Raw genomic sequence first — 18,418 nt, forward strand, 5'->3', positions numbered from 1 at the left:
AACCAAGTCGATGGGATACTGTGTTTGGATAGAGTATTATTTGAAATATTATTTGGAATAATTATTGTAACACTTTTTGTGATATGATGTATGTGAGATAAAAAAAATGGTTAAGAATATAAAAAGGTGGGTTTGAGAAATGTGTTTATGATACAAGCAAAATATTATTTGCAAAAATTTAGTTGACCAAAATTATCCAAATGGATATTACGTCACAATTCTAGTCATTCTTACAGCATATTTTGTTGTTTAAAGGGAGAAAAAAAAGGCAAATGCACAGTTTAATGAACAAGCTTTTTAAGCTAATGACGGACTAAAAGTACAACAATCATCTTAAATTTGAGATTAAGGAATGAGAAACCAAACAAAAATTTCGATTGTACTCCATTTCATGGAATTGTAATCATGAACTTGGCTACCAGCTAATGATAATAGGCCTTCTACAAATCCCAATTGGATTTTCGTCCAAAAAAATTCGGAAATACATTTAATACAAGGAATTTTAAAAGTCTTTTCTCCAACACTATTCTAGAATGTATGGATAAAGTCACATCATTGATGGCTATCTATGAAAAATAGTTACCGCTTGAAGATAAATAAATGTTGGTCTAGGGATGCAAATGAATCGAGTTTAATGGAGTAGCTCACAAGTTTTTTCAGTCAAAGCTCGAGTTCGAACATGCATTCAGCGAATTCAAGCTCTAATTCGAGCAATTGAAACTGCTTGATGAGTTCGAATTTAATATGGAAAACTAAAAATTTATTAGTGTGAAATGTCTATCTTGTCTCTAGTTTTAAATTATATAAAACATAAATTTATATTACTTAAACTCCATTGAACTTGATTAAATTAGATTGAACTCGAGTTCGAACTCAACTTTCAAGATTTCAATGAGTTTGAACTCAAGCTCGAGTTTCTTAACTTGAGTTGAACTCAAGTGGTGCACTACGCGAACTTGATTCGACTCGATTATACCCTTAAGTGTGACTAATTAAAGTGGATTAGCAAATTCACAAATGCTTTGAAGAAAATAATAATAAAAGCCCTGGTTGGGAACTCATCAAGGCAGCCTGTGGGCCTTGTTGACAACAGTAAAAAATTGCGAGGAGTGTCTAGAACCAAATAGGCCCAAAATGATTCTTCTATGTTTGTTAATTTCTATACTTGTTCGATAGGCCCACTGGACTATACAATCCAATCCCATTTTCATTAGGGCTACCAAACCACCCTTCTTTGTAATAGTATTAGTATTTCAAGTAGAGACCTTGCAGTTGCATTTCAATTAGAGCCCAAACTAAAAGTTTGCAATTTAAATAAGGATTAATCTTGTATGTACTGACGGTGTGTACTTTTTCACCATTGAATGTATGACACATAATTCGAATTTGAATTTAAAATCCAAAATTTACGTATGTATTGCACATCTAATTGTAATAATGTATATATTATCAGTGTATAAAAAATTAACTCTTTAAATAAAATTCCTACTTTCCTTTTCCCCTTTTTCCCTCCTCATTTAAGCAAATAGTTGGGCGGAGCGATGGTCCTTTCCAATTTCCCTCCCTGAATTATAACAATTAGAATAGTGGTAGTATTACTGGCTCATATTGCAGGGATTTCGATATTGACACTGAAAAAAGGGGCTTGTGGCATTTCATCCCCCTCTATAGGGGTGGGCAAAATTATCCACTAACCCGAAAATCCGTTATATCCAATCCGATCTGATTCGAAAATTAGGATATCCGATTTTTATTATTTGATCGGGTCAAAAGAGGATCGGATGCCCGCTAGGATGCGGGGCGGGTTAAGGTTACATAATTAAAAAACCCGCGGGTATCCGATCCGCCCCGCATATATTTATTTTTATTTTTATACAAACACTATAAAATAATAAGTTGGAACTAAATAAGTAATTTTATTGAACAAATTGCATTACAAATATGAGATACTATAGTTCATTTACAAGATTCATTTGTAGAGGTCATGATCTTATATTTTATATAAAAAAGTTTAATTAATGCGGAACATTTATATTAAAAATTGGGCTACTTAGTTCAAACTTTTATTGATTTTGAATTCTTTTAATTTTTTTTCCTTTATCTTATATTCTCTTCACATGCTTGTTTCTTGGTGGAAAACCTTTTTTTAGAAAAAAAAAATTATTAAATTTTAGATGAATGTGTAAAATATAAAATTAAATTGGTATAAATCATTTTTTTTTAAAAATCGAATAATAAATGGGACGGGGGGCGGGAGCGGGTACCCGCTAACCCAACCCTATTTCAGCGGATACCCAATTAAAGGGTACCCCCTGATATGCAGGGCGGGTAAGGGTCAGAAAATGATTGACCGGCAAAGTACGAGTCGGGTCAGCCAAAATGGTGAATGGGACGGATGTCCAACCCGCGCCCACCCCTACCCCTCTAAAACCAAAAAATATAAGGAGTATTAGAGGTTTTTGACTTTTTTCAGAATTACCAATTAATATCATTTGTTTGGTCAAATGATCTAAAATTACCAAGACTGCCAATCACAGGGTTCTCAGCAGCAAGCTCGATCCTCCCTCTACATCCGCCTTCAGTCAGTATTCTGGGTTCAAGTTTTAACGTATCTTTATTGTTGTTTCCAACAAATAAGAACACCGTCCACTCAAACATGAAGATTGAAGAGTCTCTACTCTTCACGTTGTGTGTTTTAGTTTTCAAATTTGTACCGGTGGCCAATGTAATTATGAGGAAGAATATTCAAAGAGACAAGAGACACATGCATGTGATTCCACTTTATGTTATTTCACTGCTCGTTCATGTCACCTTACCATTTGAAGTCCATCTGTTTTGAAATCAACCTTACAGATTAAGGGCCACTTAGTCAAATTGAAAGGAAACTTGGCCAATCAGAGGGCTGCAAGTTTTTAAATTATTCCCACCGTTTTATCCAAACAATTTCAGGATGAAAAGGGAGTATGATTAGTTGACTCCATCTGTACATAAAGGTTCATAATGCTCTAGTGCTTGATACATGGAAAGCGTGGCAAATGCTAAATAGTAGTAGTAGTAGTAGTAGTAGAGTCGTAACGCCTGCATGGTGAGTCAGCTACAAAAGTTACACACTGGGAAATTGCTTGTGACTCTACATTTTCAAACTTGAACAAGAGAAGAGGGCCCATGAAATTTGTCACTTCCGTTAAAAGTTGTACTTAAATTGCAGCATTCTGAAGGATCAAACCCTCCTTTCAACTCCAGAACTTGAGTTTCAAGAAGACAAGTATCTCATAAGCAACAAACAACTTTTCGAGTCTGAAGATTGAAACAGCGTCAATAAGATCAGATTTCTGATTCCGCAGGCATATGTTTCGATGAGAGAGTACATGATGCTCAATCGGTCAGCCATGGAAAGCCTGGTTCATCCATCACTTCAGCAGGTTCAATTTCCTCTTTTAATCAAAGAATTAAGTGAAAAAGACTTGGAGACGACTCCAAATGAACGGAGTATATACTCCAAATGCTGCATAAAGCTGAGCTGATGGTACGACCTACAAGGATTTGTCCATATCAAGCTTATCCGTAAACTAGAAAACAAAACGAAAACCTCATATATTATATAGCTCTGAATAAAACAATAGCTCACGAACAAGATAACTATATATATATATATATATAGATATAGTATCATGTGAACTTCTATAGACGGTAGAGTGCAGTACTCTGGTCCTCAAAAGTTTGTATGGCAATTTCATACTAGTTAATAAGCTGTGCATGGATTGGAACTCGTTCACTGCTTTAAGATTCGACGATATTAAAAATTTGAGAGTTAATACTAATAAAACTAAGCATTTTTTTTTAGTCAAGGTCAGCCCTTTACCACACAACATTGATGGCTTGATTGCATGAGGACAAGTAAAACCACGACAAGATCTATAATGTACATATGCCGCATATATGCATGTGCAACAAGTCTCAATTTCCCATACAATTTCACACGACCACCTCCATCTCCACCTATCAATTTATCCTCCAAGTAAAACTTGTGAGAATATTATTGTCAGCTCTCTGAGGATCCCATTTGACTTTTCGCATGCAACAACAGCACACAGACACTCATTCCTACTCACCCTCTGCCATTCTTGAAACCGAGAGGAATATAAAAAATTGACCTACTAAAAGAAAACAAGAACAACACTACAAATTACAATGCCTTTTTTCAAACTTTGGCACGTTATTTTATTGCTACAACATTACAAATTTCAACCAAGTTGGTGTCAATTAGGTTCTAGTAGAAAGAACCCCCAAAACTTCAAATCGAAGAAAGAAAATGAAAACGAACTATTCGTCCCAAAAGGGATTCAAGACATCAATTACTTTGCTCTTCTGGGAAGGTTGATTTGGTCTTCCTTACACATCATAAAAATGATTCCCAATGTGATGATGTTCTCCGTCTCGACCACGCTTTCTTGTTCCCATGCAATGTTAGTGCACGACCCGAAGTGTAGACCTTAATTATAGTGACCACCACATTACACTAAGTGAGACATATCGCACGATCTTTCACATCCCACTTTGCACGTAATCTATTTCTTTTATGTGCTTTCCCCTTGCCATGCTAACAATAATCAATGTACCATAATAACTTTGTGCTTAATGAGGCCCCATAATAACTTTACTTTGACGTTGGACTCATAAAAAATATATGTATATATATATGTAAATCAATTACTATTAGTGATGAAAAGTCTTCCGTCAATATAATATTATTATGTACTTTAGTCCGAGATCAAAACCGTTGAGAGACCGACATGTGTCTGCGCCTCAGGTGAGGAGAGACGATGGAGATTAGGCCACCAAGCGGAGGTCTCATTTTTGACCTATAAGTCATCTCATCGTACGGCCTCCTATAAAACTTCAAATATGGAACGAAGGATTCGCGGCATTTGTCCGCCCTGCTGACGTGGCAATCCTTCCTGAAAAACAAGGCCGGTGACTGGAGGAACGAGGGCTTCGGCGTTCTTGGATGGTTAATGCTTGAGAGATCAAATTTTTGGGTTTTTTGGGGCATTGGTGTGGATGGGAAGAACCCCTTTTTGACGGCTCCGAACGTGTCAGGTGGCGTCCTGGCTGCCGGTGATGCAAAGGAGAAGGATCGAGCGTTCAAGGGTGAGATGAGGGCTGGGCCGAGTAAGGTTGAAGAGGGGGCTGTGGGTCCAACTTTTGATGCTGATGTGTCGGTCAACGTTAGGTACCAAGGTTTGAGGGAGTCAAAATGATGGGAGACGGTGAAGGAAAATCTTGATGAAGAGCATGCGCCGATCTTGGCCGCTGATGGTACTGAGGAGGCATCAAATCGGAGGGATGAAGCTCTGGGATAAGATTTGAAGTTGTTGAACTCCAATGACTCCTCGAAATCAAGGGATGATACTACCATGGTTGATGGTGATAGCTCGAGAAATGGCTTCACGCCCTGTGCACAAAATCATGATCAGCAAAGATTAAGAAAAAATTTATTGCGGCAACCTACATGAAAATGTGAAGGTTAACATCCTTCATTTTGAGCTTTTGTGACAACACATATATACTCCCTACTCTTTCCACTTAATTAATTTAGCTGAGATGAATAATCCCTTCTCATTAATTTATCTTTTTTATAATTGCCTTCTTAAACCAACGGTGAGAAGACTTTAATTTATACTACACTGATTGAAACAAGGCAGCAGTGATTATTGGAAATGCAGCAGTGATTATTATAAAAGGTGTAGAGATAAAGGAGTTCATTTGAAAAAAGAGATCAAAACAAAAGCAAAAAAAAAAAAAAAAAAAGGAAAAAGGAAAAAGGAAAAGAAAAAGAAAAAGAAGACTCCATCAAACATCATTTGAATTAAAGAAAGTAGTGACTTCTCTAGGCAGCTTCCATTCTTCCTCGATTATTTTCAACTATTAGGTAACAAAGCTTGAGGAAAATGGTTTCCAGATGCCAACCAATTTCAACACTAGGTATTTTAGGCACCTAATCATGTGAAAAGATGAACATGTCTTTGTCTGTATGGCTGTTTCTGATGACTTTAGTTGACCATCTGGATGTTCACATTCTAAATTAAACTCTTAGAAATTAAAGTCCTTAAACAACACATCTCCCAAAACAAAAACGGAAAAGGGCCAAAAAAAAAAAAACAAAAAAGATGCTTTAACGCTTTATGAGGTTGGTACAAGATGTAGCTAAGATAGCAGAAATTTATTTTAATACCTTCCAAAGATACGAGAAAAGAGACGGAGGGTCAATGACAAAAGCCCTGTGGAGGCGGCCTGGATAATACTCCGCTATGATCTTCAGTGTTGCCAGTAATATGTTCATAAAAGCTGAAGCCGACCTGCAAAAGCCTGATGAACAGCCATCCGTTAATAATTACATCACCGTAATCCTCAAACCCTATAAAAAACCATTATCAGGCAACGAAAGTCTAAAAAGCTAAAGAAAAATTCAAACTACTGTTTGAGTTCTTATTCCATGTATTGTTCTGGATTCTGAAAATTCTGACACAGTAAAAAAAAAAAAAAAAAAGTAGAATTCTGGGCACTTTTGCATTACATAAAAAATTGAGGAAAAAAGAGAATGACACCTTCTACCCCTATGGCACAATCTTTGACCGTGACACTACAGGGGCACTCCGGGCAGATTCTGCAAAAAGTTTCACACCCCATCGACTCTACTAGGTAAAGTGACCATCTACTTTGTTTCATTAGAAAATTAATTACGCATTAATCAAGTGATTAGGCGTGACATTGGAAATTAAAGAATGGCCTGAACAGCTATAAATTTCAGGATAGGCATGTCTGAGGTATATTTCAGGCTGATTAAAGTCTGGGGAGGAGCATCTAGAATGGAATGTGCATTAGCTGCTTTTAAGTTTTATGCTGCCTCAAACTGAGAGAAATCTGCGCCCTGATTCGATGTGTAAGAAAGAAAAAGTTTGAGAATATTGAGAAATCTGACCAGTGAAGTAGTACTTGCTACCATGTGTAAGTGTGATTTTCGGAAAGCATTATTAGATTTTGAAATTTTCAAAAGCTATGCCTGAGAAAAGTTAATAAAAAACGTTTTACATGTATAATTAGTATGGTAGTTAGCTAGTGACAAAAAGAAACTTACTAGCATCAAATAGAATGATGAATTGTTCGACATTTTTTGCCATGGTTTGAATTGCCACCTCAAGTGTGAACACCAACAATCGAGTAAACCTACAAACGTTTATCCCAGGAAAAAAAAAAGAGAAGATTGTCAATTATGATGATTATTAGCCCACATCATTAAACAGCAAAAGAGGACCAGACAAGGATCATAGGCAATACTCATGCACGCATAAAAGTTGGTTTTACTATCATTTATCATACTTACAGTTTCTGCGAGTGGAATTTCTGGTAGTCTTGCTTTATGCGAAAAATCTGCACGTTGGAAAAAGGTTAGAGAAAGAAGCTATAATTGTGTGAAGGAACGAAATCTTTTACGAAATAAAACAAACAAAAAAAAAAAAAAGAGAAGAGTTTATGTAATAATACCATGACGGGTCTTGATTCATCGTCATGGCCAGCAACATAAGCTAAGCCTTCAGCAAGCTCGGCAGAGAATTCATCAGCTATCAAATGGTCTGCACATTTATTCAAATTTTTACCACATTAAAAAAAAAAAAAAACTTATGATATTAAAATCTTAATCTTTTTTCCTTTTTTTTCTCTTTTTTATTTTGGGTTGTGTCTAACTTTTCGGGATAAATCATGACTTTATTCACAACCAGATTTTGAGTACTTCAACGGGCTTGGTTGGCTGGCTGGCTGGCTAGTTCAAAAACCAAAAAACAAAACGAAAAAGCAAGATTCTCAAGTTGCAAGAAAACAAAAGGAGAGAAGAAAAAAGAAGACAAAGATTAGAAAAAAGTTGCGCTTACAAATGTGAGGTGAATTCTAGGGTATTTGGTTCTTTGTGGAAGAAGATTCAAAACTAATTTGAGGTTTCGAGAAAAGACAAATATCAAGAAAACTTCTAAAGTAGCAGCTAAACTGTTAAATTACCGGTGCCTAAACTCTCTCTCCAGGCAAGGCAGTTCCTCAGCTGCTTCACTGTTTTCTTCACATTATCGCCTTTCACTCTCAGAAACCGTTCCACACATGCGTTGTTGCAGAACTTCTCCTGCAAAATCCAATGAATTATAAGCCTCTTTGTCAAGAATGTTGGACACACACACACACACTAGTGTATTGCACCCAAAGAAAAAAAAAAGAACTAATTTTCAGTTGAAGAAAAACCCATAAATGACCAAAAAATAAAAAGTTACATGATTGCAATTCATTTATAACTGAATTGTAAGTAAAATGGTATGCTCTTGGATGCACCATATTAGCAGTTTAACTCCTTGAACTGGGCATGAAACAGAAAGCAAATAGCTTAAGAAACAACACGTTTTTGTTTCTTGTTATTAGACTTTCACATACGTACAAAATGAAAATGAACTATAATTATTATTGAACAAACCTGTTTTACAGAAAGGGGAGCTTGTTTCTTCAGAAGTTCAAGTACGGCCTGAACTCTTTCTTTATCCTTTTGATTCTGATCTTTCTTCCCCATACTCAACTCAGCTATCCCAGAAAAACCCCAGCAAGAAACTTACTCGTCTGAGCAAATTCAGAAGCGAAAATGAATCTCTCAAGTGAAGGAAATGAACTAAACAAAGATTACAGACTTCTTGTTCACGCAACCATTTCAAACTACACAAACAGTTTGTTTCCTTTTCCCACTTTAGCTTTCCAGAGTGAGAGAGAGCATGAGTGTGTGTGACTGCGTGAGAGAGAAAGAAAGGGAGAGTGAGTTTAGTTTTTGAAGAAAAGAAAATCGAGAGTGAAATGAGTGAGGAGTGAGAGGTGGTATTTATAGGGATGACGGAAGCCGTTAAGTGGAGAAGTCACAGGGTCAACAGTTGTTGTGCGGGCATATGATGACGGCCAGAAAGTGATTCCTAACGGAAAACGTTGGGCCAGTACAGCTTGGCTAGTGAACCTATTTGCTTTTCCATTTTAAACCATCTTCTATATTATGATGTACATTCCTTTTCGGTTTTGGATGATTCTTTGGTTTAATTTTGGAAAACTATGGACTTAAGAGTATTGGAGTTTGTACATTGTTTGGACAGTGATATGCTTTTTTTTTTTTTTGTTGTGTAATCCACTGGTATCCACATCCATTTTACGATCTACAATTAATCATGTTCGAATCGAATCAAATTTTTGCAGGAAAAAACCCTTCCAACGTTATCTTTTCTATTATCATTAATTTCGAATTTGAAATCTCATGATTAAGAGATGCAAATCTCTTCTGCTTGTACCAACATTTGTCAGTGATACGGTTGTTCATGAATGGGATGCTACATTAATGTTGAATAATGGACACTTTCGAGGTTGAAGTTACTGAACTACGTCAGTTGACTTAGTTTGACTCCCTTTTGCTTGCACAGGCTATTCGAGTGGGAAAGCCTTGGGTATCTTTAGTTTGATCATATCATATATGTTGAGTCGATCATGTTAGAACTTAATGCACGTTGCTTCTGACTTGTAAGTATCTATCAAGTTTCTTGATTATAGTCTTGTGTTCAAATGAGAAGTTTTGGTTCCAGTTGCTTGCATAGGCTATTTATGTGTGGGAGTGCGTTTTTCCCCCCCTTTTCCTGCCCCTTCATTTCTACATCAGCAATATAATCGATTGGTTAAAAAAAGATTTTTTTTTTTTTTTGTAAAATTACAATTAGCTCACATTATTGTTGGAAAAATCAGTAACATCTAATTAGATTAAAGTCATGTTTAATACTGAAACATGAACCTATTGATTGTTTGCTACTAAACTGATTCTCATTTGCTGGTATATTATATCTCCTACAACATTAATTGTTTATCCTTTCACTTCTCTTCATATTCTTTTCACTCTCAACTGTCGAACTCTGACCTTGACAGTGCGAAAGATTATAAGAACCTTCTCCTAACAATCAAAGTTCTTTCACAAACTAAATTATGGAATTCTATTGCTTTTCAAGAGATAAATTAGAACTCTATATAAAAAAAAATTTTACGTGCATGATATATCATAGTATGAACTTAAAAATCCAAATAATTAAACTGCATGTCATCCGACAAGAACACGTAACACCTTAAAATTGGGGTTGAGATTTTGTACTCAAAGCCAGCAGGATAAGTTGCAATATTCTACCTACCGAACCATAAGATTCCACATTACTCTCCAAAAACCACACAAATGTATACATAGACACTAATCAAGTCTTATTGGTCTTATGCTTCGGTCCCGCTAGCACAGTTCCTAATGATGTAAATTTCCAAATTGTTCTCAAAAGCAAACAAAATCAACACTATTTCCACAGCGAAATTCGTACTAGTTGCTTTTGCTCAGATGTATATTTCCAGCAACAGGACATTGCCTGAGTTTTTGCCGCAGTTGATTGCATAATTTAGACCAGGCATAAAAACGACGAGGCAATTGGAAAGCTATAGCAATTGAATGCTTCGTCTTTCTAAGCTACACCAGGTGAAAAACCAGTCAGGTGACCTTTTTCATGGCCAAAATTAACTTACTATGTACAATATTGTGTAACTCCATACGAAGACTTTGTTTGCTAGGGCTCAGAGTTAGAGGTTTAAATTAATGCAGAAAAGCGTTAAGGATGTGGCAGTGAGTAGCATAACTATAATTTGGAATCTTTCATTCCTACCAGTAATAGGGGGAGGGAAAATATTGATAAGACCAATCAATAGACATGGGTTAAATTTACTATATACCCTTCAACTATATCTGAATTTCTGTTTTGGTTTGTAAACATCAAATTGAGACATTTTCATCCCCGAAATATAAACTTGTCTGTCTTGCTTAATTAAACTCTATTTTACTTTGGTCCCTTAAATATATATAAAAAAAATCCCATTTAAGTATAAAATCGGCCTTACTTTAGGGACTAAAATGTAAATAATTTTATACTTTAGGGGCCGAAGTAAAACAAATTTATTTAAGTGTGACAAATTTTGAAGGGTGCAAAGCGGAATCAACCCAATAGACACAGCAAGCATGCAGTATATTCTTCTCTAAATTTTTGTGTACATCAGTCAAGTCAAGGTAGTAAGATTCTCGATTTGAAACTTACTGTCTCCTTTCTCCAGCTTCTTGATCAAATGTACAAAACCGGAAAAAAAGAGGAACAAGGAATTTGTACTTTTTTTTTATCATAAAAAGAGTCCAAGCGAAAAACAGATGACGGACCCGTGAACGGATATTATGGGATTACCAACACAGCCATATCGTCACTGGTCCGGATGTCATCATGTACCTCGATCCTGGGCGGACGGAGCATGATGGCTTTGCACGAATTTGGTCTGAATTGTGACGCCTCTCCAGTTTTGTTTTTGGATCAGGAATTATTTTTTACCAAATGGAAATGCCTTTCACAACAACAATAATTAATTCTGTGGCTCTTGCGGGCATGCGAAGAAGGTAATGATAGTATAAAGTTCGACTCTGAGAAACCATGTACGTTTGTCATCGATCCTACTACTATTTTTCTGGGATATCTCACGTGTTTTTCTGACTCCTCGAAGCTAAATTTGTGCAATGCCAGCCAGTTTGACAACCAGATGACAAAACTGGATTCAGATCTAAGTGTACAAATGATTTAACAGCAATTAGTCATAAGCCATAACATTAATTTGTTAAACATAACAAACCTTAAATAATCAATTATTACTATGTTATGGTCCAGCTTCGTACTTGATACGGCGAAGACTTTTTACATCTACAGTTGCCAATAGTCAACTATGGTGTTTTTTCTTTTCTGGATAGAAAAGAAGTTTGGATGAATTTAGTTCCGATCATCGCAACGAGTCAGAACATACCTTAGAACTATAAGTTGCTTATAGGAGTTCTTACAAATCGTCAACCAATAGGGTTCTCACGTTGACGATGGCGAGATTATCAGTCCGTTTGGATTGGCCACTTTTTCAAAAAATAAGTTTTTCAAATACAATGCTACAGTAATACACAAATAAAAAATAACTCAAAAAACATCTAATCCATACAATATATCTAATATTTCAAAAAATATTTATAATAAAAATTTTTCAAGAATACTCCCAAAAACAACTATTCCAAATAGAGCCTGTATATTTTGTAAAAAAAATTATTTATTTTTACCAACGGACTCAACTTGTGCTAACGTCAACTATAGTTATTCCAACATTCTCCACGTGCCAGCACACTTAATTCTTGTCACTATACATGCAACAATTGAATGAACAGAAAATTAGAAAGAAATCATAGTTAAATGTCTAGTAGTGGGTGATTAGTAAGTGGTTCATGCTCGAGTAAAGAGCTTCTCGTCGTCTCGAAGTAATTAGCCGCTTGCTGAACTTTGAAATGCTAAAGTCAAATATCACAAGAAAACCTTATTCTGTTCAAAGTAGCTTGCTGTCTTTAACCGGCACATAGTCGCTAAGCTTATATGCATGTAAAACACGCGCCTCAATGAGAATTAACAACATATAAGCTGAAGACTTAAGTTTATGTTAATATGCTAATTATACCCTAATTTCTACACGCATGAATTTATTTTCTGAAATTTATCTCGACCCGTGAAGTTGTAAAATGTGTTCTTATTTTGTCTCAGACAATTTCTCATATGGCTGATGCCAACTACAGCTACATTGAATCTCTCACAATAACAACATGTCTACCTGCAACTTTTTTTTTTTGTGTGTGTGTGTGTGTTTTTTATCCCTTTCTTCTCCTGTTTAAGGAAGACTTGTGCTGATGGTCAATTTTTTGACAGATCAATCGACCCAAAATAAATTTTCCTCTTCGCTTGAAGTAAATCCAGTGCTTGTCAGTATGGAATCTTTCAGACAAAACTTTTCTCCTAAATATTCCTGTATTTCAATGCTTTATCAGCTTGGCTGCTCAGAAAATTTTATTCCAGTCGGGGCTTCAGGTAGGAAAAGCTCCCCGCGCGACAAGAGAGAGGAGAGAGAGATACTCATCATGCCCTGGTCACATGTAATTTATATAGTGCATGGAATTCGCAAGATACTACGCGTAAATTGTGCTCTCTGCCTTGCAAAACCATGCAGACAAAAGCAGTCGTCACATAAGTAGAGAAAACAAAATAAATGATGGGGTTCGAGACTTTAAGTAAGTGAGGTTAGAAATGGCTAAACCATTGTTTAATAAGATGAACTTGGGCTTCCCCCAAAAAAAAAAAAAAAACTAAACTAACTTTATGGTGATAATTAATTAATTCAGTGACATTAGACTAGTTCTGATAAGCAAAGATTTCTTCCATTTGTCCTCATTCAAATGTCTGCTAGATTCTCTCCATACCCTTTTCCTTTTTCTACTAAAAGAAACTCTTTATGTCCTAACCTTCACCTCTTCCTCCAAATTCATCCGTTAGTAGTGACTCAATATTGTATTTTATATTTGCCAGCCTGCATCATGTGTAAGTTTGGCCAGTTTAGAATGGGATGATGACTTTAACAGTGTGATTTTGTTGATTCTTGTTACATAGTACACACCCTCCTCTTCTCACATGGACAAGTGTACTAAAATTAGATTCAATAAAATGCATTATTGTCACTTCATCACCTACCCTAAGATTGTCTAGAAAAGATTTCAAAATTTGAACCATCACCTCCCCTTACTCCCCACAATCCCATATATTGAACAAACAACTGGTAAAAATCTCATCATACACATCGAATTTTATTCACACTCTTTTGAATTCAAATGCAGTGTGACAATAGATCGTTCACCTTTGTGCCTTTGTGGGCTTAAAGGGACTGAGAGGATAGTTGCCTAAGCTGTAAAGGACCATGCATGGTAACTTCCAAATTTTGTCATCAAACAAGATAGAAAAAAAAAATCCCAGATTAGTGAGGTAGGACAGGACCTCTTCGTTTGTTTTTGCAGCTTGATCGTGACAGAAGTGACCTGATCAGATTTTCTTGTCCTTATGAAACTAGGCAAGCAACATCTTGTAGGAAAAAAAATGAAAATAAAACCCGGCCGGGGTCATAATTTACAAATATGACATGATTGTCAGCACTATCCTTTGAATCTAAAAGTCCACTCAATTTTTAAATTTTCAGTGTTTAGCAACATTTGGCGATGGGGTTAGCCCATCATATGGTGGAAGAAAGGTGAATGAAGTGGTCTGTTAACGTTGTATAAAGTGAAATGAGGTGTAAAATGGGCACCGTTGATGGCGAATTATTTTGGATCGCACTATATATGGTGACACTTCACAACTTTTTTTTCCTTTTCGCCGGTTGCAAAACATTTCATACAGAGTAAGGGCCTCAAGTAATTCAACAGAGTAATTTTACTTATGAATATATAGTGATATACAGCTCAACACTAATTCATTTTACATTGAGAGGTTAGATATATTTAAATTCTACACATTTTCCTATCTTCTAAATTTTACATCTACATTAGTTCTTTTAATTGTGCTCTTATCAAATCTAGCCTCCAATCCATATATATGACATGTCAATGGAAACATGTCTTTACCATTATAAACCTTTTGAAGCCTCCACTACTGCATATCACCTTCGATTTTGCAACCGCATTTTGACCACTTCATTTTTCACATGGTATAGGTCCCATGCATGGTTAGAAACATATGATTGCATAATGCATGGCCCCATTTCGGCTAAGACCAAAAAGTTCTGCTGCATACTCCATCATGGGCTAAAAATTTTCTGTTGTCTTCCATCTTTGAGGACTTAGCTCATGCTGTGTTGTTGTTTCAAACTTCCATACGTACAGTTTGACGCTAGACGGCAGTCAATTGGTTGTGGTTTTGTTTGGATTTATCTTCTTTTTTTTTTTTCAAAAAATGTTTACGTTTTTCACAAGCACATTTCTCAATCATCTTATTATCTCATACGTATAAAATCGTTACAATACAATTTTTTTTTTTTTTATAAAAATTTCAGAAAATAGCAATTCAAATGGAGTCTTTTTTTTTTTGTAATGTTTTTTAAATGAAAGGCATGATGGATTGTAGGTGTTCATGATGGTCGTGCATGCACTATTGTAATTTGTACAGACCTTTATTAGTGGCACTCGATTAAGGATTAAACTTAATGCTTCCTCCATTTTCTCCTGTCGCTTAAAAGTCTGCTGCCTGCATGCATGGCCCTAAAAGGTGAGAACCTACCCTACTTAACTAATTTCAGGGGAAAAATTGCCAATAATATAGCTAGATATATATAATGCCGTTATTGATATGTATTACATCATTGACAGCCAATTACAACCCCACAAGTCCACAACCAAGTTAATTAGTCCTTTCCAAGAGGGGATAAAAAGTATTAGAAAATGGATTGGCTTAGCACAATGAGAATGTGAGGGATGAAACCAAAGTCAAGTTGAAGTATGTTTGAATCACTTTGCCTCTAGTTCCCCTAACCAAGCTTTTGGTGTTACTAATCAGAGAGTGGCAGGAAAATCTTGATAACATTTTGGGTACAAATCATTAACCATGCTCCTTTTGTGCCTTTCAATAGATTATAATATAGGTTCATCTCCTTCCCCTTTTTGCAGTATAGGACCAATTGTAGCAATTAACCATGTAATCTGCCTAATTTGGGGTATAGCAAAGATTTGCAAGAATCCAAGATATCAAGTGGAGTTGATTTCTCCTTGTTGCTCCTGTCTGATACCTTTTTTTTTTTTTTTTTTTGAAGGACTCCTGTGTGATTCTTAATTCAGTGGGCATTCTCGAGTCTAGAGCTTCAAAGTAGCATCATTATGGGCTGTTTTACAATTTAACGACTCGGCCAACCTGACAGCTGATATGGGCCTCCAACAACACTTCTTAGAGACTGGAAAACAAAGCCCATACTTTTTCATTGGGTTTCAGGGATAGCATCGAAACACTAAACTTAAGTTTATAGCCCGTGAATATGTTAAAAAATTTAAGGTTTAATACCAATATACCCCCTTAAAAATGCTTCTTCCCAACATTACCCCTTAAATGTTTAATTAAATCAACTCACCTCCTGCGCTATCATAATTTTTCCCAATCAGGTACAATTGGGTTGGACGGTCCAATTTCGGGTTGAGTTTAGCATGTGCAATGCCTATAGTTTTGTGAATTAACCAAATTACTCTCAAGTTCTTAATTACCAGACTTTTTACTTGACAAAAAAATTTCAAAACAATATAATTATTCCTCATATCGTTAAAAAAATTAATTTTGTGTAACTTTTAGTTAACCATTATTGAATTTAATTTAAATTTACTACATATTAGCTTATGGCTACTATTTTTGATATCTTCGTATAAATGCAAAATGTATTGAAAAAATGTAATTGTTAGTACATTATACTTTATATTTCATAAGTTCAAAAAAATTTTCAATAAGTGTAATATTCATTGTATGCTTAGATTTATTTTATTAGTTTAAAACTTTGTTCGAACCTCTTTTGTGAAATTTTATATAACATGGGCAGCGTATGTTGGTTACTTCACAGACAACGTGAGTTGCACCTACCAAATTCAGGTTCAAATTGGGCTTTTCAATTGAATTATACCGATTGAGAAATTTTTAAAGAAAAATCGTTTAAAACATCTCTCATATTTTGTAAAATGATTTTTTTCGTCTCTCACTTTTAAAAGTAAAATTTTACGTCCCTTATAAATTCACATTGATCAATTTAGTCCCTATCTAGATTTTCGACTAGTTTTTTGTTGGAATTTATCATGTGCCTTACATGTGATCATTTTTATGGGCAAAATTATCAAATCAAAATTTATATAATCTATCTATAGTCTCTTATATTTCACAAAATGAATTGTTTCATCTCTCACATTTCACAAAATAAATTTTTTCATCCTCCATTGACCATATGTACGAATAACTGTTTTTTTAAAATCTATGTATATATCTATTTGATTTCACCTAAACAGTACAAATAACATGTAATATATATCTATTTGATTTCACCTAAACAAACTAATTGTAATTGTACATATGCTATTCAATATTTGATTTCATCATGTGATTGTAATTGTAATATGTATTAGAATTGTAATTGTAATTGTAATTGATTCAATATTAGAATTGTAATTGTAATTGTAATTGTAACATATATCTATTTGATTTCATCATGTGAATCTATTCAATATTTGTAAATTTTCTATTTTGGTCATAATTTATTTATTGAATTGTGTAATAAGGCCATCTAATTAATTGATCCTAACTCAAATTCTATAGTCATACTAACAAAATTGCAGTTTAAATCTGAAATTTTTACTTGCCACCTTTAAGACCAACAGTTGAATTTTTTGCCTTCTGATTATCTTAAAATTTGAAAGTATCAATTACTTGCTTCTTTTTGTCATACTTTTCCTTTGTTTATTTTTTCTGTTCAAATTTAATTCGATATAAACGCTTGATAATGTTTAGGATTAAATGATTTCTTTGTTTTCAATTTTTGAGTAAAAGGATATTAAAATGAGTGAAAACCTAATAATTTTTTAAAACCCGGTATATATCTATTTTAATTTTACCTGAACAGTACATTCAGATGAAATCAAATAGAGATATATTGCATGCTAGTCGAATTGTTCAGGTGAAATTAAATAGATATATTCATAAATTTAAAAAAACTATCAGTACACATGATCAATGAAGGATAAAAAAATTTATTTTGTAAAATATAAGGGATGAAAAAATTTATTTTATGAAATGTGAGGGATGAAACAATTCATTTATGAAATGTAAGAGACAAAAAAATTTATTTTTTAAAATGTGAGAAACTATAGATTAGATTATATAAATTTTGATTTGACAATTTTGCTCTTAAAAAATGATTACATACAAAGCACGTGGTGGATTCCAACCAAAAACTAGTCGAAAACTTAGATAGGGACCAAATTTGACCAATGTGAATTTGTAAGGGACGTAAAATTTTACTTTTAAAAGTGAGGGACGAAAAAAATCATTTTGCAAAATGTGAGAGATGTTTTGAACGATTTTCCCAATTTTTAATAACACAAGAGAGCAAATTGATTCAATTAGACATTCAAGGAAATAATGTGAGAAAGAGGCATTTCTTGAGGGTGTTTATTGGAATTAATCCAAAAATTAAAAAGTTCTCCCAAAGAAGTATTGTTGCGGGCATATTTGGTTACCGGATCTTAAAACTGGAAGAAAATAACTTTGTTAGAGTAGCCTAGACTGTAATTTTTATTTTTTGGTCGGTAACCTAAAATCAACCGAATTGGTTCTTTCATGATCATGCGACCATGTCCAGATTCTCTTATGAAAGTGGTCAGGGACAATCTTCTAGCTGGGGTGATCTTGGTCGTGATAATTTAATA

The 18,418-nt window shown here is 34.7% G+C and overlaps 1 protein-coding gene across 1 annotated transcript; it reads right to left on the reverse strand.

Annotated features, from left to right (window-relative positions):
* Window positions 1-4,192: 4,192 nt before the first annotated feature.
* LOC140037523 (uncharacterized) lies at window positions 4,193-8,861 on the reverse strand. The gene is made up of 7 exons (XM_072081842.1): window positions 8,516-8,861; window positions 8,056-8,173; window positions 7,546-7,634; window positions 7,385-7,431; window positions 7,139-7,227; window positions 6,236-6,369; window positions 4,193-5,455 (listed from the first exon to the last, which is right to left on the reverse strand). The coding sequence occupies exons 1-7, from the start codon at window positions 8,606-8,608 to the stop codon at window positions 4,772-4,774; spliced, it is 1,254 nt and encodes a 417-aa protein (XP_071937943.1). The 5' UTR covers window positions 8,609-8,861; the 3' UTR covers window positions 4,193-4,771.
* Between the last annotated feature and the right edge of the window lie 9,557 nt (window positions 8,862-18,418).

This window comes from Coffea arabica, chromosome 3c (genome assembly GCF_036785885.1).
Source record: "Coffea arabica cultivar ET-39 chromosome 3c, Coffea Arabica ET-39 HiFi, whole genome shotgun sequence".
NCBI classification, from domain to species: domain Eukaryota; kingdom Viridiplantae; phylum Streptophyta; class Magnoliopsida; order Gentianales; family Rubiaceae; genus Coffea; species Coffea arabica.

What these genes read in the sequence shown, in the direction of transcription:
- LOC140037523 (XM_072081842.1), bottom strand. Translation starts at nt 8,608, where the DNA reads ATGGGGAAGAAAGATCAGAATCAAAAGGATAAAGAAAGAGTTCAGGCC. An exon ending in CTCCCCTTTCTGTAAAACAG is followed by an intron (nt 8,174 to 8,515) that starts GTTTGTTCAATA and finishes TGGATTTTGCAG; the next exon opens with GAGAAGTTCTGCAACAACGC. An exon ending in CATCATTCTATTTGATGCTA is followed by an intron (nt 6,370 to 7,138) that starts GTAAGTTTCTTT and finishes GCTGTTCATCAG; the next exon opens with GCTTTTGCAGGTCGGCTTCA.